We start from the raw sequence: 21,325 nt of genomic DNA on the forward strand, positions 1-21,325 counted from the left end.
AACTCAAGGTCCTAGTGCTATTATCCCCATCACCTGTCTGTAACTCCCCCTCCCCAAATCAGACCTGTATTTAACACCATTAAAATGTCTTTCTTTTATAGAAGATACTCAGGAAAAAGAAAAGAAAGAAGGAAGGGAGAAGGAAAGGAGAGAAAAAGCCACCATGAATGAGAAGGCATTGCCTTACAAATTCTGTTCATTGAGCTAGAAGTGTCTTAGTAACGCCAGGGGCACCCACATATCCAGTTTGCTACATCTCAGTGCAGCTCACAGTGGATAAAAGCAATCACTTGCTGTTGTACCTCGAAGTCCATCTAGCCCTTCTTTTCCTGGAGTTCCAGGGAGACCTGGAAGCCCAGGGAGTCCAATTTCTCCATTTTCCCCGGAATTGCCTCTTTCTCCTGGAAAACCTGGTTTTCCTGGCTCTCCAGGCCTGGCGAGTGCTGGTTCTCCCTATAGCATAAAAATGATGTTAGCTTTGTCAATATAATGCTTCCCAATCCTTTTTGTTATGGCTACTTTGTCTCTGCATAAATACCATAATTCCATTAACTTTGCCTTTTAACATTAGTCACTGACTTTGCCATAAAATTATGCTAATCATTCAGGATGCTTCAGCCCCTATAGGTTGAGAAGACTGTGGAAGTTCTCTAATTTTATCACTCTGCATAATTGTGAAGCCGTGCAGGAAGACATTGAACGACAGCCTATTGGGAACACCTCTTTCTTTTCTTAAAATGAAGATGGTCAGGTGACATTTGTAAAAAAAAAAAAACCACTTAATATCCTCATCTCCAAATATGCTGATAATTTCTAAACCCAGAATGTCTTGCCTGATGGAGGAATCCTAACTGGCTGATTAGGGTTGCCATCCCCTCCCTCAAACCAGGCTGAGTTTTGATTCTTGCAGACCTTGGCTCCTGGGAAGCCTGGCTCTCCAGGAAGGCCTGGTTCTCCTATTTCCCCAGGAAATCCTGGCAATCCTTTGGTTCCTGGAAAACCTGGATCTCCTATAAAGGAAAACACAAAGTATAGACAGTGAATATTGGAAATGGGTCTCATAAAAGGGTTCTGAGCTGTAGTTCTCTATTTCATCGAATACTTTTATGAGGCAGTCAAAGATGTTTGTATCAAAGTTTGGATGATGAGAAAAGCAAATAAGTTAACAATGAGAAAAAAATATCAGTTCCAAGTCAAATTACTTTGGTTTGCAATTTTGAAAACTTACTTTTGTCACTTTTATTGTCCAGCTAAGTGGGTTTCCACCTGTGTGCCACTCAGGTCAAGATAGAGGGCTTTCTCAGCAGCCCAGATGGCCTTTCTCACCAAAGCACCCATGAGAGTTAAGTCCTATGTATGAATGCAGCTCTTGACTTCTTTTATGCATTTGTAATAGGATGATGGAGAAGGGAATCAAGCACATCATTTTCTATGATCTGTGTTCTGAATAAGGGACCACAGAAGTGAGGCAGCATTCAGAGGATATCTGCCTCATGAGGCCAGTGTTGAATCGTGGGGGATTCATTCCATCCAATTTGAACTCATGAACCTCTGCTTTCCAAGAGTTTGCAGACTAGTTTCCCTGCTAGTTAACTGTCTTTGTCTAGAAAGTAAATCCATAAAGTTGAAAAACTAGCATGTAACTTTATTAAGTGTTGAGGAGGGACCAGGCAAAATATGGGGCCAGATTCCATTACTTCACAGAGGGTTAGGAATAAATAAGTCCACCAAGGTGGACTGAAATCATTCTTAGACCACATGAGGTTTAATTATGTTTAGTTTTCAAACACGTAAGTTAAAACTAGTATTCCCATAGTTGGGCAGAATTGATGTATTATTCTAATCATGGATAGCTATTAATCCAAAGAGATGCGACATCAAAAAGTTTTTAAGTGACACTGAAACCAAGATGAAGTTATCATGACATCGACAGTTCCCTGCAGTAGTCTGTCTTGAGGCTGAGGTTCTCTGTGTCAGCCTGGACAGGAGTCTCTTTGACAGGCTTGTCAGAGGAGCATCTCAGGTTGTTATTCACTCCCAGCATCTGCAGTCTTTGGAGTGTTTCCATTTTGATGAGAAAAGGAAAGTAATTCTCTAATTTCTAATTTAGGCTGACAGTCACAGGGGATCAGCCTTTTCTTCTTTTTTTAAACTGGAGATTGAACCCAGAGACATGTGCGTGCTAAGCATACACTCTTCTGCAGTATACCCTTCATCCTTTTTGTGATTTAATAATTCATGTTTTCAACTTACAACCCCCCCCCCAAACAAATGTAGAGACTGGGCTGCACATGAGGGCTAAATGCCATTCCAGGGTACCTATCAGAAAGGGAGCAAACCAGCAGAAGGGAACAGGGGAGCAGGGGTGTGCACCTCGTGAGACTGGGATGTCTGACAGTGCTAGACACCATTCCAGGTTACCTGCCTGGGGGGGGGGGAACAGACCAGTGGAAGGTCAGTGGTGAGAAGGGCTCCGCACCTTTGTGAGACCAGGTTGAGAGCCTGGGTTTTAGGACAGGGCTAAATGTGTGGGAGGGCAAAAGTCAGGGGAAGGTCAGCCTCCATCAGCTGACCAACTTGGATTCCACGTGTCACCTCCACCTTGCAAGCACCCCTATCCCATAACAAATTATGATCTGAGGAAGGGCAGATGCAGAGAGGAATTCTGTACCAGCTCTAGCCCCCAGGAGAAGCTTGGAACTGATCCCACTGCAAAGAGCCACCAGGGAAATGCAACTCTGAGATTTCATCTCACTCCCATCAGGATGGCATTCATCAAAAAATTTAATGACAACAAATGCTGGTGAGGCTCTAGGGAAAGAAGATCCCTTATCCACTTCTGGTGGGAATGCAAACTTGAATACCCACTATGGAAATCAGTACGGAGACTCCTGTAGAAGATGAAAGTAGGTCTGCCACTTGACCCAGCTACTACTTCTGGGCATACGCCCTAAGGACACCACTCTTTCCTACAGAGATGCTTGCTCAGCCATGTTTGTTACTGCTCTATTCACAATAGCTAGGAACTGGAATCAGCCCAGATGTCCATCAACTGATGAGTGGATAATGGATATGTGGCACATATACCCATTGGAATTCTACTCAGCATTAAGGAAAAATGAAATAATAATATTTGCAGGGAAATGGATGGAGTTGGAGAAAGTTACTCTAAGCAAGGTCACACAGGCACAGAAAGACAAATTGGGTACGTGCAAACAGTCGTAAACACCAGGAACGTCCTAAGGCATGGTCCCGTGCACTACCCCACAGGGACTGACTGAGGGCTCCAGAACCCCACAGTGAATGCCATAACCCCATTGAGGAGGGTCCCTAAGGTCATGGGTATAGGGTGAGGGGATTAAGGAGTATGACCTATTATGATATGCATACACATATGTGATATATGTAAAATAAATGAAAAATAAAAAGTACAAAAAAAGGGTTAACAAAATCTAAAAAAGAGGGATTCAGTGGAAGGGAGCAGGGGAGGGGCAAGGGTAGTGGGAGGGGTTTGTGATCATAGTATTTTGTGTATCTTTATAAAGGTTGTCAATAAAATTTTTAAAAGATAAAAAATGCATAAAGTGAAGAAACATAAAAAAATAAGAAATACAGAAGTAAATACATAAATCCTTATAAGCAAGAGGAATTGCTATCACCATTTTAGTGAATAATCTTCTAGCTTCTTGTATGCTTTAAAAATATGATGGAGGGCTGGAGAGATGGCTTGGTGGCTTGGTGGTTAAGCACTTGCCTGTGAAGCCTAAGGACCCCAGTTCGAGGCTCGATTCCCCAGGACCCACGTTAGCCAGATGCACAAGGTGGTGCACACGTCTGGAGTTCTTTTACAGTGGCTGTAAGCCCTGGCACACCCATTTTTTTTCCTCTCTCTCTCTGTCTCTTTCTCTCTCTCCCTCTCAAATAAATAAGTAAAGATAAGACCAAAAAATTAAAAAAAATATATAATTGAGATGAGGCCAAATAAATCAATGTGAATTCTGTCTTTACACCTAGAATTGTAATACTTTAAAGGATATTATGGTATTTTCTATCTCTATATTTCTATTTCTCTCTGTGTCTCTGTCTGTATCTCTCTGCTTTCAAATAAATAAGTATTTTTTTAAAATTTTTATTAGCATTTTCCATGATTATAAAAAAAATCCCATGGTAATTCCCCCCCCCCCACTCAAATAAGTAAGTATTTTTAAGAAATTACCCTTAGGTCCAGGGGGCCCAGGAAACCCAATTCCTGGAATTCCTGGGTCACCATCAGGTCCAGGAAGACCAGGGTCACATTTTCCCATGGATCCAGGCAAACCTTAAAAACACATACCACATACATGAACATTAGCAATATTTCTTTATTTGTTTTGAAAGAACATTTTTCTGCGCTATCCTTTTTTATTTGGAAATTAAAAAATAATTTTAACATGGCCTCGCTCTTCTCCCATCCCTAACCAACTGGATTAATGCTTAGTAAAGAATTTTAAAAATACAATTTGATTCCTAAAGATGATTTTTCAGATTTTGAATTATATATCTTTTGTTGTTGTTCCTATTGTTTTCGAGGTAGGGTCTCGCTCTAGCCCAAACTGACCTGTAATGCACTCTGTAGTCTCAGGGTGGCCTCAAACTCATCGTGATCCTCTGACTTCTGCCTTCCAAGTACTGGGATTAAAGGTGTGTGCCACCACACCCGGCGTTGAATTATATGTCTTCATTAATAAATGCCGAATTACATTTTATACCACTTTGGCAAAGGAGTTAAGTTTCAAAGGAACTGCTCCCTCACCTAAATATGTGAAGGGCTCTGCAGTTCCTCTTAAGTAATTATATGAGTCTTTCTTTGGAAATTTTATGCAAGAGGCACCAGTGGGAGTAATTTGGATAGCCTCAAAGGGCAAGAGAAGTTCTCTGTCTGCTTGCTTTTCTGCAGTATTCTCACCTGTATACCCTTTCAGAACACAAAAATGCATGTTTTTTCTTGAAAGGGGAGGGCATTATTTCCTCAGGAGAGTACGGGTGCTATCTGATGCTATGTACCAGACTGGCAAACGTGGTACTCACCAGGTGGGCCTCGGGGACCAGCACGACCAGGGGGTCCTGGAGGTCCTGGGGGACCTGGAACTGGTGTTGAAATACTGGGTTCTCCCTTAAGACCTGAAGAAAATTTGTGATCATAAGACTGAGGTGTACCTTGAAGCTTGTTTTGGACAACAGTGGGGAAATATTATTATAAGAAAGTTATAACCATATTCAAAGGAAAATAAAAAATAATTCCTACTTTCATTGACTTCAAAACTAGCTTAGGGGCTGGGGAGATGACTCAGCAGCCAAAGGCACTTGTTTGCAAAATTAGCTTAGGGATGACTTATTCAGTCAATAAATGTTTATAAGCATCTGTTATTATCTGAGCCTTGTTTTAATAGGCTGGCCTATTGAGTGAGAGTCTGTCCCAAAAACTGATATAGGAGCAAGGTTGGTAAAGATCAATAGGATAGTTATTGTTTTCATGTCAGGGCAAGCATTGTGATATTTTGAACAAAACAGTAAATGTGGCTCAAATAGACTGGCCTAGGTTTGAAGCTTGGCAGTTCTATTTATAAGACCCAGGAGCTTGGGCATATTTCTTTAACCTCTTTGATAAGTTCCTCATCTGTCATTGTGGAAATCATAATTACCTAGCAGAAAAAGATTCAAGATAATGTCCTGGCCACAGTGGCCAACATTCAGCCATGTTGATGATTAGCTTTGTCCATACAGCCATATATTTACAGAAAAATATATAGCTTACAACATATGATGAGAAAATTTGATTGTGTATTTTATGGTGATGAGCATCTTCACTAAAGATGCACATTTGGAAAGAACAGAAGAGAATCTGATGACGGATTAGTCCAAGAGCCAGTCAACTATGTCAAGAGGGCAAGACAGTGAATAACTTAGACCTTGTGTGTGGATCTTTGTCACAGCGCTGCTGATCTGCACTGCCCTGTGAAAACAGGCAGAGGCGGCACACACTGTCCAGCCGGGCCATATCCCGTTACACGTCACTTGTGGACACAGAAATTTGGATGTCATAAAAGTTAATGTGTCACAGAATATCACTAATTTTCCCTTCAAGCGTTTAACAATGTGGACGCACAAAGCCAGTTGATGTTATATTAGGACTTGGGTGTGCTGTCATTTACTGACCCCTAGATGGGCGCCATGGCCTCCAGAGTAAGGTGTGGACAAAAACAAATCAATAAAATAAAAGAAGCTTTACATACACATGGATTCAATTGACAAGGCATAAGGAATGGCACTCAAAAACTTTCATGACTGAACAAAACTCTGTAAAATTACTTGGAGACCATAGGTGTACTGGGTCTTACTAATTTTATCAGAGACAAACAGCAGAGGTGGCATTATTCATTTAAAACTCTCAGCAATATGCTATCCTCACCTTTCATCATTTTCTCAGCCATAGGCCACCATTAAAACCCTATTTATTCTGAATAGAGAATCATGTTCACTACCTGTACATCTGAAAGCTGCCTGACTCCACAGCTCTTGTCAGACCATATTCCTTCACCTGTCTTATAGGTTTTGAGGTTTTATTTATAATCTGCCTATAGACTTACAGATCACAAAGATGCTTCTCTGGATTAGTTTCCGTGATCTCTTGTAAATAACTCCCACTCACCCCTCAGCACGGAGTCATGCCGTGCATGTATGTTTCTTGTACATAGGAGGAGTCTAGGTTATTACACCTGAGCTGGCCAGTAACAGGAAAACACATGAATTTTCTGACACAGCCTACATACTCATTCCGTGTCTACAAGTTGACAAGTTCTTTTTGCACATGTATTCATTAGTCTTGAAGACACTTCACTGGCTCTGGGAACCATCCACCCATTCCTTAGGAAAACAGGACTGGAAAGAAAACTAACCAACCGGCTTCTCCAGGTGGTCCTGGGGCTCCAGGAACTCCTTGCGTTCCCTTTGGACCTGGTTCTCCTTGGGGTCCATAGCCAGGTGGTCCAGCTGGTCCTGCAGGTCCTGGGGGCCCAGGGGATCCAGGATACCCTGGAAGACCCTGGTCTCCTTTCACACCACTCAGGGCCTGTGGCAACAGGAACATGTTTGGATAGTGCTTTCTTACAATATCTCCTTACTATGGACTGCCCTTACCCCAAACATGAAATCTTGCTCCTGCGGTTGCTCCCAGGAAGTCCTATTTGTTTGATGATATTACAGAGTCTATAAATGAATTGTGTGTGTGTGTGTGTGTGTGTGTGTGTGTGTGTGTGTGTGAGAGAGAGAGAGAGAGAGAGAGAGAGAGAGAGAGAGAGAGAGATGAATCTATTTTTGCTAACTAAGTTTCCTCAAATGGATCCAGGTGGGATTCTTTTTATTGGAAAGTTCTGATTAGCCTTGGGAGAAACTGGTATTTCAATGACTAGTTTGTGCAAACTGCTCACAGTATATTGTGAGAGGTGTTCAGTCTGACACTCCGTGACATTTTAGCTTGAGCACATGAGAAATTTTATCCATGAAAAATCCAATACACATAAGCTGAAATGTTTTAAATGTTGAAACATTTAATCTCTTTATTTAACTATCATAACCCAAATATTGTGTCTTTTATGTGTTTATTTTCACTTCGTGGAATGGAAATGACTCCAGAAATATTGACTAAAACTTTCCTCTGCTAGTCATTTTCTGTACTTTTCTATAAACTTATTTGATACAAATATTGAAATGTAATTTGTACATGTCTGTCATTACCAGTATAATGTCTTAATTGGGTGACATTATTGACAGCTACTTATTTGTTTTATCAAAACACTAAGTATGTGTTTGGGTCCTTATTACTATCATATATGCTAGGTTCTGCAGCTGGAACAGAGAATCGTGGTGAAGGGAATCATTGTCTCTGACTTCCGAGCATTTCATCGCACGTGGGGTCAGGTAAACGTGGCTGAATACCAACCGGTTCTCCTCTAGGTCCAGGGAGTCCTTTTGCTCCTGAAGCTCCAGGGATTCCACCAAAGCCTTTCATCCCAGGTACGCCTCGGGTCCCAGGATCCCCTGGGTCACCCACTTGCCCCTGGGGTGGGGAGGTTTCTCCTTTGCTTCCTTTAAGTCCTGGAGCCCCCGGAGCACCTGGGAATCCCTAGGGTGGTACAGAAATGAGTGGGCCTGCTGTTTGGTTAGTAGTGTCCTTGGGAAGTCAGTCTTAAAAGCAGTATCAACAAGAACTTTTCAATTTTTTTTTTTTTCGAGGTAGGGTCTCACTCTAGCCCAGGCTGACCTGGAATCCACTATGGAGTCTCAGGGTGGCCTGGAACTCATGGTGATCCTCCTACCTCTGCCTCCCGAGTGCTGGGATTAAAGGCGTGCACCACCATGCCTGGCAGAACTTTTCAATTTTAATACACATTTTTAAAGATATGTCTCATATCTTTAAATATGTCTCATAATGTAGCCCAGGTTGATTTGAAATCTTGGCGATCTTTTTGCTCCAGATTCTAAAATTTGGGGGATTATGGATGTAAGCCACTATACCCAGCTTTTAACATACAATATTTTAATCTCACAAATATCATTGCAGGCCTTTTATTTGTTTTTCTTTGTTTTTAATGCCCCAAACAGAAAACAAAGTCAGTATGATACAAAAAATAATTACTTCAGTGATAGTGTAGTTCAACATGATATAGGCATGTAACCCTAACATTCATCTCTGAATAGCTTTTAAAGGAATTTTATTTTGGTTTTTCTGTCTGAAGTCCAATGTACCACAGAGCCAGGTTGTTATTATTATTATTTGGTTTCTTGAGGTAGAGTCTCACTCTAGTCCAGACTGACCTGGAATTTACTATGTAGTCTAATGGTGGCCTTGAACTCATGGTGATCCTCCTACCTCTGTCTCCTGAGTGCTGGGATTAATGGCATGTGGCACCATGCCGGGCTGTATTATAATTTTTCTTTTTGAGGCAAGCTGTCACTCTAGCACAAGCTGATCTGGAACTCACCCTGTAGTTCAGGCTAGCTTTGAGCTCATGGTGAAACTGTTATCAGTCTCCTGAGCACTGGGATTACAAATGAGAGCCACTATACCGAATTTATGAATAACTTGGTTTAAATAATATCAATAAGTGAAATAAATAAAATCAATAGAATTAGTGATGATCAATAATTCTAACAGCTTTTTTGAGGTACAAGTTATGTGCTATGGAATTTATTCATTACACAAGTACAAATCATGCTACTATTCCTGCATTAGTACTGGTTTCCCTGCTTTTCCATTCCCTCCCATCTATCTGCATTTACTTCCCGTTCCCTCCTTAGCCCCAAGCAAGCACTGTCTGCTTCTATCTCATACACCACTTAGCATCATTTGCAAATGAGTAAACTCATTCCTGTGTCCTTCTAATCAACAACTGTTGGCTAAGTCTACCATGTGCTCTGAGTTTAAAACCTACTGTTCACCCCACAAGCTGATAACCTATGTCAAGGCAAACATCCAGTTTTAACAACCAAAACTTTATAACCATGAAATCTTACTGGGAATCCTGGGAGACCTGCATTTCCTGGGGACCCAGAACTTCCTTTCACTCCAGCTACGCCTTGTTCTCCTGCAAAGCAAAGCATAATTAACTATGGTGCCCAGCAGGAGGCTGTTCCCTCAGTGAACCAAGACAGGCCGCGTCTCTCACAGTCCAGGGCACCCAGAGGCTGGCAGTAAACAACTGAGAGAGGAAATGTCAGTGAGAACCGTGGACCTTAGCCTCCTACTCGCCCTCTCAGCGTTCTCTACCTTTGTGATTTTAAAGGCACATTAATTTTTTTCTGACGGTAAACGAATACATGGTCCTTGTAAGAAAATTATACAGAAGTAAATAAAAATCAACCACAAATGTACCATCAGGAGATAGTTTGCTTAATTTTAATGTATATAATAAATTTTTATGTCCATTAATTCTTAAGACTCGTATATGTACTGCTTTGGAATTATACTATAAACATGGCAATAAACATAGGTATAGAGCTTCATTTTAAATGCCTGCATAGTAAATGATTATGGGGGTAAGACATCATTTATTTAGCTAACTGTTCTTTATAGACATTTAGATTGTTTTTGCAACTTTTGGCCATTCTGATTGATGCTAAAGTAAGTATCTCTAAATATTCAGTTTTCAAAATTTATATAATTATTTCCTTTATGATAAATTCTTTTTTTTTTCTTTTTTTGAGATAGAGTCTTGCTCTGGACCAGGCTGACCTGGAATTCACTATGTAGTCTCTGGCAGGCCACGACATCACGGCAATCATCCTACCTCTGCCTCCTGGGTGATGGGATTAAAGGCGTGCACCACCATACCATACCCAGCTACAATAAATTCTTAAAAGTGTAACTGCATGACTATATGGGTGCAGATTTTTCTGAGGTTTGGGGTTTTCTTGCTTGTGCCCACAGCTGACACCATGGTCTCTTTTTTGTTTTTGAAAGTTGATCTGCCAAAGGACCTAAGCCAGGATGAATGTCCAGTGGGTGGTAGGAGAATGTGTGTGCAAAGGACCCTGGGCAGATGGGAATGTCCAGCGGACAGTGGGACCATGCATGTTTCCATATCCAGATGGCCAGGGAGAGTTTTCATAATGCCTACATCGCTAGTCCCTGCAGAGAAGGTGACCGTACAGCAATCAAGTAATGCCAGGATGGAGAACCAGAGCACACTTCTGGAGAACCCCTGGATTTAGAGCATAGGCTTTGACACTTAGTGGCTTTGTCATGCTCTGCTTCAGTTTCCAAGTGGGACTCACGAGAGCACCTGTTTGTAGGTGTGAGTGAGAAGTTAGAGAATGGTGGCACATAAGACACTTATAACAAGGGTTCTGCAAGTTGAACTCTTGCTGGGAAAGGATAAATTATTTGAAGATGGCATTCGAAGGACATTGAAGGTAGAATAAAAAGTGCGCTGTAGTACCATGGCTCAGGGTAGCCAGGAGGCCCAACCAGTGGGGTGAGACTTCTCTACTTCCAGCCTTGTGCATGGGCAGTCTTGTGACCAAGGCAGAAGAAATTTGACCAGCAGGGCCAATAGTGGGAGGAAGTCCTATTCTGGCACAGGGTTAGCAAGGCATGATGGACCAGCCATGGTCTATATAGTCCTCTGAACACTGGCTTATACTATACCGCATGACCTCCTAAGGCCATGTGTTGAAAGGCTGGTTGACAGCCCATGGCTCTGATGTGAAGGGTGATGGAACCTTTAGGAGATGGAGTCCAGTGGGGAGGAAGATCATGGGGATGGGGACTGCCATTGAAGGGGATATTGGGAAGCCAGCCCTTCCTCTGTTTTTCTGCTTTCTAACTTTCATGTGCCACCACAGGCCTGGAGCATCAAGACCAGGTGGCCATGGACTGAAACTTCTAAAACATGAGTTCAAATCAACCTTTCCTCTTTATAAGTAGTTTGTCCTAGGTATTTGTCACAGTGATGGAAAGCTGATTAATTCTATCTGTTTTTTTCTTTTCAGGTATTGATTTAGTGTAATATTAAACTTAAAGTACTCAAGATATCAAATAAAAATCCTTTTTTGTAAATTTTCAAGAAAATTTGAAGATTTATTAATACAGGGCTTAAAACACTGCAACAACTACCATAGTCCAGAGCTGAATGATTGGCAGTCTACCTAAATGTGCCCTTCAGGCTACTGAAGTCTCACCACTGTTGTCTCCAGGACTGAGGACACAGTCACAAAGTTTTTTATAGTATGTCTCCTTAAAAGGAGAAGAAATACTGCCTGTGCCCGCGAGTCTAACAAAAGTGGGAACACGAAATGTGGACCAAGAAGGGCTGTGTTTGATTGGTATGGTAATTTCATTTGCTTTGTCTGCTGGTCCCATGTAGGAATCTGTGTTTACAATTCCTGGATGAAAACATACTTTAACAGAGTTCATCAGCCAAAATGGAAGAGGGAAAAATACCATGTTTCTGTGATTCTGGCTGGCTTTATGTTAACAACACTATGCGTTTTTGAAATTCTTTCCCCTAAGATCATCCCAATGCCCAGACAATCTGTTACCTTTTAACTTTCCCATGTGTTACCTCTTCTGTCCTCAAAAGTTCACACATTTTCCTTACCTGGGATTCCTTTGATGCCATCCAACCCCGGCAGTCCTGGGAGACCAGGGAGCCCTGGGATACAAGGGCACTGCATACACAGAAGGCCTGGCTCTCCTGCAATGGCAGAGGCTGTGCATCACTCGTCAGCCAGGCTGGCTCCTCAGAAAGACAGGGGTTTTCCACCCACATGACCATTCGTTACATTTAAACTTTTCTGTTGTGAAAATATTCCAGGATACTGTATGCATTAATTTAAAATTTTTATGTTATATCTGCTCACTGTCTTACAAGTTGTGTCATTCTTCTAAGAAAGGAATATCTAAGAATCTAGGTTAGAACATGTGCTGTTCAGTTTCCTTGTGAGTTGGATGAAACTCTCATTTTAGGATTATCCAATAATTTATTAAGTGCTAAATGAATTACTGATTTACATATTTGTGAAATTTTTTAAAATTTTTTATTTATTTATTTGAGAGCGACAGACACAGAGAGAAAGACAAATAGAGGGAGAGAGAGAGAATGGGCGCGCCAGGGCTTCCAGCCTCTGCAAACAAACTCCAGACGCGTGCGCCCCCTTGTGCATCTGGCTAACGTGGGACCTGGGGAACCGAGCCTCGAACCAGGGTCCTTAGGCTTCACAGGCAGGCGCTTAACCGCTAAGCCATCTCTCCAGCCCATTTGTGAATATTTTAAGCTAACTTGTTTGTAATAGAAGCCATCCCTGACTGGGATACTTGTGTCTCAGGGAGGAGAAAATTCAGTGATGATGAGGGGAATGGTGTATTATAATCTATATAATCTATAATCTATAATATAATGGTGTATTATAGTAGAACAGCACTGTAGATTGGACAAACCTTTGGGCCCATTGATTCCTGGAGTTCCTGGAGGTCCTTGATTGCCTGGTGGTCCACGGTTACCAGGTGGGCCCTCACGGAAAACAATGTTACCTATAAAAAGATATCACTAAGGGTCATTTTTATTGGTTGAGATAAGTGAGTGGCAGAGAGCTTTCAGAGCATGCATAAGGCCCTGGAAAAACATCAAAACAGATAATGTTTTATTTGTGATTTTTTCCAATTAGCAAAATTTCAATACAGGTACAATTTTATATGTATTTCCCCCAACTTAGTGCTGGCTGCTGAGTATCTAGAAATGTATACACAACTGGAAAGTCTGCTGCGTGCTGACTAGCTCTGACACAGATGTGCTGTTATTTCATTTTCTGGGATTACATTGCCAGTATGTGCTACCATTTCCGATTTTAAATGTTTGTTTCTATATATAGTGACGTGGTTCTTTAAAAGCCACATGATATTTTGTCACCCAATCAACCCATGTTATCATATCTGTCATTCTAAGACTGTCTCTTCAGCTTCTTGGAGCAAATGACCAAACATCACTCTGCATCTTCATGCGCGTGTTTCCTTATGTGTTATGGGTACTTTATTCACATCGAGTAAAAACATGGATTCTGACACAGAGGATCATTTGTTTCCACATCATAACTTGTCCACATCAATTGACTTTGTCATTCTTTTGAAAAAACATTGGTGTGTGTGTGTATGTGTGTGTATGTATGGGTGCACACGTGGAGGTCAGAGGACAACTTTTAGATGTCTATGCTTTACTTCCTTGAGATGTTTTGCCATAGAAAATGTACTAAAATTTCCAGACTGCCCATGAAGGTGAGACTAGCTGGCTCTCAAGCTTTGGATATACTGGGATCAAAAATAAATGAGCCACTTTGTATCTGGTTTTATGTGAGTGCTGGGGAACTGAGCACATGCAAACGGGCTTGGCAAACAAGCATTTTTAACTGCTGAGCCATCTCCTCAGCCTATCTTTGTCATTCTTAAAGCAGGTCTTCAAGAAATTGGTTCCCATCTTTCACAGCTACTATCATGTTAGATTGAATAGCACATTCTCTCAAACTGGTATGATATGTTCTGTGATCTAATTTTCTGTCTTTTTCTGTCAAATGTAAGTGAAAGACAAGAAACCACATGTTAACAAACAATAACTAAACCTGTCCCAAATGTAAAAGCATCAAGGTAACAGAGAAAACATGTAATTCAGTTAGAATGTGGTATAGGCCATAATATTTTTGTTTAATGACTGAAGGAATGATTATTTTAGTTTTCTATATCTTTAACATATCTAGAAGGCCAGGGATGGCTGAATTATATTTCCAGCACCACAACACAATTATTAAACAGAAAAAACCTACCTGGATGGTGATTGTTAAACAGTATAATCTGAGGGCAGTGGTATACTTAATGCAGAACTATATGTATTGTTATGCATTTATGTATTTATACATACTACATATATTTGCATAGTTATTTCATACTTAATTCAATGAGTATAATTTATTTTTTTATTTTTATTTTTTTTAAATAAACATTTTTTATTCATTTATTAGAGAGAGAGAATGGGTATGTCAGGGCCTCTAGCCCCTGCAAATGAACTCCAGACGCATGTGCAAAAATATGGAACACTTCACGAATTTGCGTGTCATCCTTGCGCAGGGGCCATGCTAATCTTCTCTGTATCGTTCCAATTTTAGTATATGTGCTGCCGGAGCGAGCACTCAATGAGTATAATTTAAATACTGTGGTAGTATGTCCTCCAATAGACTCAGGTGTTTTATTAACACTTAACTCTAGCTGCCTGGAGGAAGGAGATGATACTGGGGGAAGATCTGACTCCCAGGCACAGGAATGCGTAGTAGTCTGAGTTCCGTCAGGTCCCTGCTACATGCTGTACCTCCCTGCTCCCGTGGGTTTGTGTGTGCTTGTTTGTGGTGCTAGCTGCCATTGGGTTGTGTCTTTCTGCAAGGGGGCCAGCTTCTTCCACCATTGTAGGACTTCCCTTGGATCTGTAATCTGAAATAAATCCCATTCCTCCCATAAACTGTGTCTGTTTGGAAGTTCATCCTACCAACGTGGAGCTGCCTACAACAAATACCTACAGTCTTCCATTTTCTACAGTACACAACGAGCTTCAAACAAACTAAGACATAGTCCCTAACCTCAGAGTGCTTTGAGTTCTGTAGGGGAAATTGACAAATCCAGGTCATGTGAAATATTTTGCAGTCGTGACGTAAGTGCTATGAGATGGGACCCTAGAGAAAACTTTCTGCAGGACTTGAACTTGGAGCTGCAACACAGTGGAGACAGATGGTCATTGCTTAGGGAAGGAAAGGAAGGGACTCGGGGGCTCTAGAGAGAGGGCCTGGCAGGCGTATCCTTCTAGGGGAAAGGTAATGCTGTCCTATAGGTGCCCAAGGCCTAGGCGTTGCCTTTAGCTCTGCACTAGCTATATGCTGTTTGCGTATTACTGTGGCCACCTGTAACACTTTGAAAGAGACAATAAGGACTTGAAATGTGTGCATGTATTAGCTGTGAGGTGGGAGATGGCCCTTTGCTGTAGGACAAGTGTTTGATTTGGGAAATAGGACCGATAGATCAGTTCTTACCTCTTCCTCTCTGAGGATGGATTGTCCTGAGAAAGCCTGCTTAGAAGACAGACTCTGGGATTAAACAGTTGTACTTGGCCAAGGCCAACATAAGTATCACCGTCCCTCTTTGCATCTTTGCCCTTGTGCTACCCTTTCTCCTGCTCTGCAATCTGGGTCATTTGGGGAAAGATTTGACATTTGCAAAGGTATTGTCCCATCTCCCATAGATGTTACGAAAATGATACATCATTGAAAAAATAACAAATGACCCACATAGATGTAAAAGTGGTGAGTTAAGTCATTACCACTGATTTGCACATACATGTCATGGGCGTAATGAATATTGAGCGAGCTGTGTTTTTATCTTTACCTGGAGGTCCTGGAGGTCCTGCTGGGCCTGCTGGGCCTGGTGAACCAGGACAGCCTGGGTACCCTGGAGGCCCTACAGTGTATCTTCCAGGGGGTCCTTGTTTCCCCTTACTTCCTTTCAAGCCCGGCCATCCAGGGGATCCTCTGAGGCCAGGTCTTGATGGTCCTTGGAGAAATTAATCAGTTGTATTTTAAATTGTTTCCTGATGAATACTTGCTTATTTTTCAACTAAAATGGAGTGATACGTTCTAACTTAGAAGAATTGTATGATTGATTGGTACAGCAAACATACAAAATAATAAATAAATAAGCTTCCTTCTTCTGTGGCCTTGTTAAGTTAGGTCACAACAGTACAACTACAAAACAGCCCATTCCAACAAGATAATTCATATAATACATGAAGATAAAACAGAATTTGGAATGTATGACATACTTTTTATCTACAAGGACTTGTGATAGTATCTTCTACCTATGTTATTTTATAGGTATGTTTTATTGGAAACCAGAGGGTTCATACTTTTTGGTACCCCAAGTGAGAAAGTTACAAATGACTTCATTCCTGCCAGTTGTATTTGGCATTAAGGGAGATGGAGACGGCAGGCATGGCTTAGAAGAGACATCAGACCAGGCTAGGCCAGGTGGTACAAAACTAAACCTAATATAAAGACAATGAGGGTATGAAGAGAGGACATTCTTGAACTTTTGTCTCATGAACAGTTGAATTATTAGGAAGTGTGTTGTTACCAAAGGTTAGGAGAAAAATTCTTTTTTAAAATTTTTAAAAAATTATTTATTTATTTATTTGAGAGTGACAGACACAGAGAGAAAGACAGATAGAGGGAGAGAGAGAGAATGGGCTCGCCAGGGCTTCCAGCCTCTGCAAATGAACTCCAGACGTGCGCGCCCCCTTGTGCATCTGGCTAACGTGGGACCTAGGGAACTGAGCCTCGAACCGGGGTCCTTAGGCTTCACAGACAAGCGCTTAACCACTAAGCAATCTCTCCAGCCATAGGAGAAAAATTCTTATTGTGTGTGTGTGTGTTATACCTACATGTGTATGCGTATGTGCTTGTATGTCAGCACATGTGTGTGGGATTCATTTACACATTGTGGGCACATGAACACTGGTGTCTTCCTTTCTTCCTTAATCACACTCCACATTATCACTTGAGCCTCAAGTTTACCAATTCATTTAGTCTAGCTGATCAACTTGCCCCAGGGAACCATAATTCCATCTCCTGAGCCCTAGAAATATGGACAGGCAGCTGTGCCCATGTGACGTCTTCTGAACCAGCCTTCATTTCTTGAGATTGTCTTATTGCTGTTTCCTTCATAACTTTGTAATTTTCTACTCACTGGCTTCTGAAAGGAAATTGTCCTTTTCTTAGGGGCTTGGCAGGAAGAAAGAGGTCTTCCTGAATCTTGAGCCATACTTCTAAACTATCTTGCTGCCCATTACAGCTTCAGGGGATATCTACTCTATGTATATTTTTCAAGTTTTTTATCACATGATTTTATCTATTTAGATGTCTTTTAAATTTTTTTCTAAAAAGAATGTGGCAACATGGGGGAGATAGCTCACTAGGTTGTGCACTTTCCACACAAGCATGGGTACCTGAGTTCAGGTCCCTAGCACCCATATAAAAACTGGTCATGGTGGTGTGCACCTTTAATTCCAGTGCTGGGGAGGAGGAGTATTCCCAGGCCTTTCAAACTAGCTAATATAGCTGAGTTGGTGAGTTCTGGACCCTTTGAGATACCCTGTCTCAAGAAAACAAAGTGGAGCATGATAAAGGAAGACACATGACATTGATCTCTGGCCTCCATATAATACACATCCATACCAACCACATGCATACATATGCAAAAACAAAACAACAAAGAATGTGGTCGTCATCATTGATGGGCTGTTGTGTGTTCATCTCTAATACCATTCCTTCCCAGAAAGTAAACATTTGAATGACTAGAGGCTGAAATATAAAACTTTATAGGAAAAGTGTATTTAGGCAGGAGAGATTTCTTAGTGGTTAAGGCCCTTGCCTGCAAAGCTTAAGGATCTATGTTCAACTACATAAGTTAAATTCACAAGGTGACCCATGTACAAGGTCATTCAGGTGCACAGGTGGAGCATGTGTCTGGAGTTCAGATGCAGTGGCTGGAGGCCCTGGCTTCTCACTCGCTCTCATAAAATAGACAGAAAAGTATATCCTACATATCTTTGTAAAGCTTGTGACATGATGAAAATGGCCATTTTCAACCAATTTAATTGTCATGACATCATTGTTTTCTCTGACTTGCCTCTGGGTTTCAGGGCTCCTGCTCATACCTTAAAGTTACTGTGAAAATTCCCTGACAAACTTAAACTTAGTTAAAAACCATTGAGAAGTAAAAAAAAAAAAAAAGAGAATTTCTTTTATCAATCTATATCAACTTTTGTTTCTTTTTCTAATGTACACACAAAAATAACAAGCTATAAACATGTTTAGATTAATAAATGTAAATTTGTCATATAAATGATGTGAACATGGTCGAGAACAATGGTATTTCCTATTTAATAGCATTTACATTTATACTCAAAGCACATAAACGTACCAGGACTTCCAGGAACTCCAGGGGGGCCACTAGAACCTGGAAACACATAACATGAATTAATTGCTTACAAAACATACATGAACCCTGGTCCATTTTTTGTTTGTTTGTTTTTTGGGGGTAGGCTCTCTCTCTGGTCCAGGCTGACCTGGAATTAACTGTGTAGTCTCAGGGTGGCCTCGAACTCATGGAGATCCTACTACCTCTGCCTCCCGAGTGCTGGGATTAAAGGTGTGCACCACCACACCTGGCCCCTGGTCAATTTTTTGAAATCATGTGCAATAATGTCATCATAATCATTGTTATATAGGTTTTTTTTGAGGCAAGCACAACAGACTGGACTTTTTCTTAATGAGAGAGAGAGGGGCGAGAGTAAGAATTGGCACAGCAGGGCCTCCAGCCACTACAATCAACTCTAAACACATGCATCCCTTATGAGGATGTGCAACATTGAGCGCTTGTGACCCTGAGCATCTGGCCTACATGGGATCTGGAGAGTCAAATATGAGTCCTCAGGTTTCACAGGCCAGCACCTTAACTGCTAAGCCATCTCTCCAGCCCCTAAGAAGAGCTTTTATATCCCACATCCACTTTCACACAGATAAATACTAGGAAACATCACTTATTTAGCTAAATTGGAAAGAGGGAACTAGCCTTAGGTGTCTACCACTTAAAAGCTAATTGTGGAGCTGGAGAGATGGCTTAGCGGTTAAGGTGCATGCCAGCAAAGCCTAAGGACCCTTTTTTGATTCTCCAGGTCCCACCTTAGCCACATGCACCAGGGGGCGCATGTGTCTGGAGTTCATTTGCAGTGGCTAGAGGCCTTCTCTCTCGCGCCCATTCTCTCTCTCTCTCTCCCTCCCTCTCTCTGTCTCTAATTAATAAATAAATAAAAGTAAAATCTTTTTCTTTAAAAAAGCTAATTGTGCCACCTTTATGTTTGGCATTTTCTTGAGGGATCACATGGAAGAAAATGCTGACCTTTCTGGTATCATCTATTCCATGGACTGTCAACTAGAAATACACTTTATGATGGAGCCCAGAGTACACATTCATATGTGCACATTGAATACACAAATACACATATACTTATGTATGTTTACATGTGTATATAGAAGATAAAATATCATCAAATATGGCCATCATTATAATCAACTGATATTTAATATTCTATTGTGTTTTACTGTTTTAAAATGCTAGTCATAATGAACTTTCTTTCAAAGTATGGTAAGATCCACACATTAACAAATATATATATATATATATATATATAATATATAATATATATATTTAAATATATATATTGTTTCTTTAAATTTCAGAATACTACTAGCCTGTAAGAATCCAGATATATATATATATGGTTTTTGTTTTTCAAGGTAGGGTTTCACTCTAGCTCAGGCTGACCTGGAATTCACTATGTAGCCTCAGGGTGGCCTCAAACTCACAGTGATTCTTCTACCTCTGCCTTCCGAGTGCTGGGATTAAAGGCGTACACCACCATGCCTCACCAAGGCATATTTTTTTTGCTGGGATTGTTACTTGATATGCAGTTATATAATTATAGTTTTATATACACATTATAAATACACACATGAATGAGTGATTAATGGGAGCACACCATATCCTGAAAATGTCTGCATCAATGTCTATGTTTATATGTCACTTTATTTAAATAGTCTGGGAAATTTTACTACATTAATCAAAATTCTCCTTTGGAATCTTATTTGTGTCTGTAACTTGCTTGTTATGTGTACACATTAAGATGCATATTTATCAATGTCAATGCTTCTCAATCCTGTCTAAGCATTGGAAAAAAATTAAGGAGTTTTTTTTTCCATCTGTGTTAGGAACCTTCTCGACAATGAAATCAGAACTGCAGAGATGACATGTTGATAGGGTCATTAGTTTCAGGATTCTAAGTGTAACCAGGGGTGAGAGCTACTGGCCAAGAACCTCCCCTCCTCCCCCCACCCAGGGTGATAGTGAATGCCCACATCTGGCCTAAACTGATGTTCCGGGGACGGGCCGTGGCTCCAGAGTCAGGGCTGCACCCTGCCTCCCGTCTCACCAGGCTGGCTTTGCTCATGTGTGTCACTGGCTCTCCATTCTCTTGCACTAACACCCAGATTGCTGATTTATGCACTGCCTCCTGATCTCGTCCATGTCAGTGCGGCCTTGCCAACTTGGCCTTCACGCTTTTCTATATGAGGATAATTTACTTAATGTCTGTGGTATACCACTTAGAAAAATTTTCATGTAAAATAGGAAAATTAGGAAACACTAAAGCTGTCGTGACTGGTATATTACCATGTGTATATTATATTCTATCTTCCTGCTCATGAATCGGACCTCTCTTTAACCCCCTCATCCTGAAAATCTCAGGCCCATAAGTACATGCTAGCATGCTACTTGTTACCTTGAAAAACAACAATGATCAGCAAAGGTTATAGGAGCCGCACATTCTCACCCTGTGGGCCACGAGGTCCTTTGGGCCCAGGTGGGCCTGGCATTCCTTCATCCCCCTTCACCTGGTATGTGTCATAATATTCTGTCTTAAAGGAGAGGAAAATGAATAAAGAAGAAGGATGACTATTTATGGATTTCTCACCAATACAGTTATTTCACTTTATTTTGGCCTAAAAGAGAATTCTCTTATTTTTCTGAATTCATAGATTTATATGTTAGCAGGAATGTGATGGTCATGCACAGCTAGGTAAATTAATTTCAAGACAAAGCTGTCATTTCTGGTATTATCATATATTTCATGGACATTCAATTAGA

General features: G+C 41.0%; 1 protein-coding gene and 1 non-coding gene across 2 annotated transcripts in view; both read right to left on the reverse strand.

The window, feature by feature from the left end:
* The window catches only part of Col4a3 (collagen type IV alpha 3 chain), a 154,172-nt gene that overhangs the window by 42,958 nt on the left and 89,889 nt on the right, over nt 1–21,325 (reverse strand). The window contains exons 19-30 of the mRNA XM_045146849.1: nt 21,012–21,096; nt 18,545–18,580; nt 15,953–16,117; nt 12,977–13,069; nt 12,138–12,233; nt 9,553–9,623; nt 7,979–8,161; nt 6,940–7,108; nt 5,068–5,160; nt 4,217–4,318; nt 913–1,010; nt 303–453 (exon numbers count right to left, since the gene is read on the reverse strand). Coding sequence (XP_045002784.1) covers nt 303–453; nt 913–1,010; nt 4,217–4,318; nt 5,068–5,160; nt 6,940–7,108; nt 7,979–8,161; nt 9,553–9,623; nt 12,138–12,233; nt 12,977–13,069; nt 15,953–16,117; nt 18,545–18,580; nt 21,012–21,096 — 1,342 coding nt within the window. The remainder of the gene's footprint in view (nt 1–302; nt 454–912; nt 1,011–4,216; nt 4,319–5,067; nt 5,161–6,939; nt 7,109–7,978; nt 8,162–9,552; nt 9,624–12,137; nt 12,234–12,976; nt 13,070–15,952; nt 16,118–18,544; nt 18,581–21,011; nt 21,097–21,325) is intronic.
* LOC123460341 lies at nt 14,606–14,712 on the reverse strand. The gene has a single exon (XR_006636906.1). It is a non-coding gene; the product is annotated as a U6 spliceosomal RNA (small nuclear RNA).

Source organism: Jaculus jaculus, chromosome 4 (assembly GCF_020740685.1).
Source record: "Jaculus jaculus isolate mJacJac1 chromosome 4, mJacJac1.mat.Y.cur, whole genome shotgun sequence".
Lineage (NCBI taxonomy): Eukaryota > Metazoa > Chordata > Mammalia > Rodentia > Dipodidae > Jaculus > Jaculus jaculus.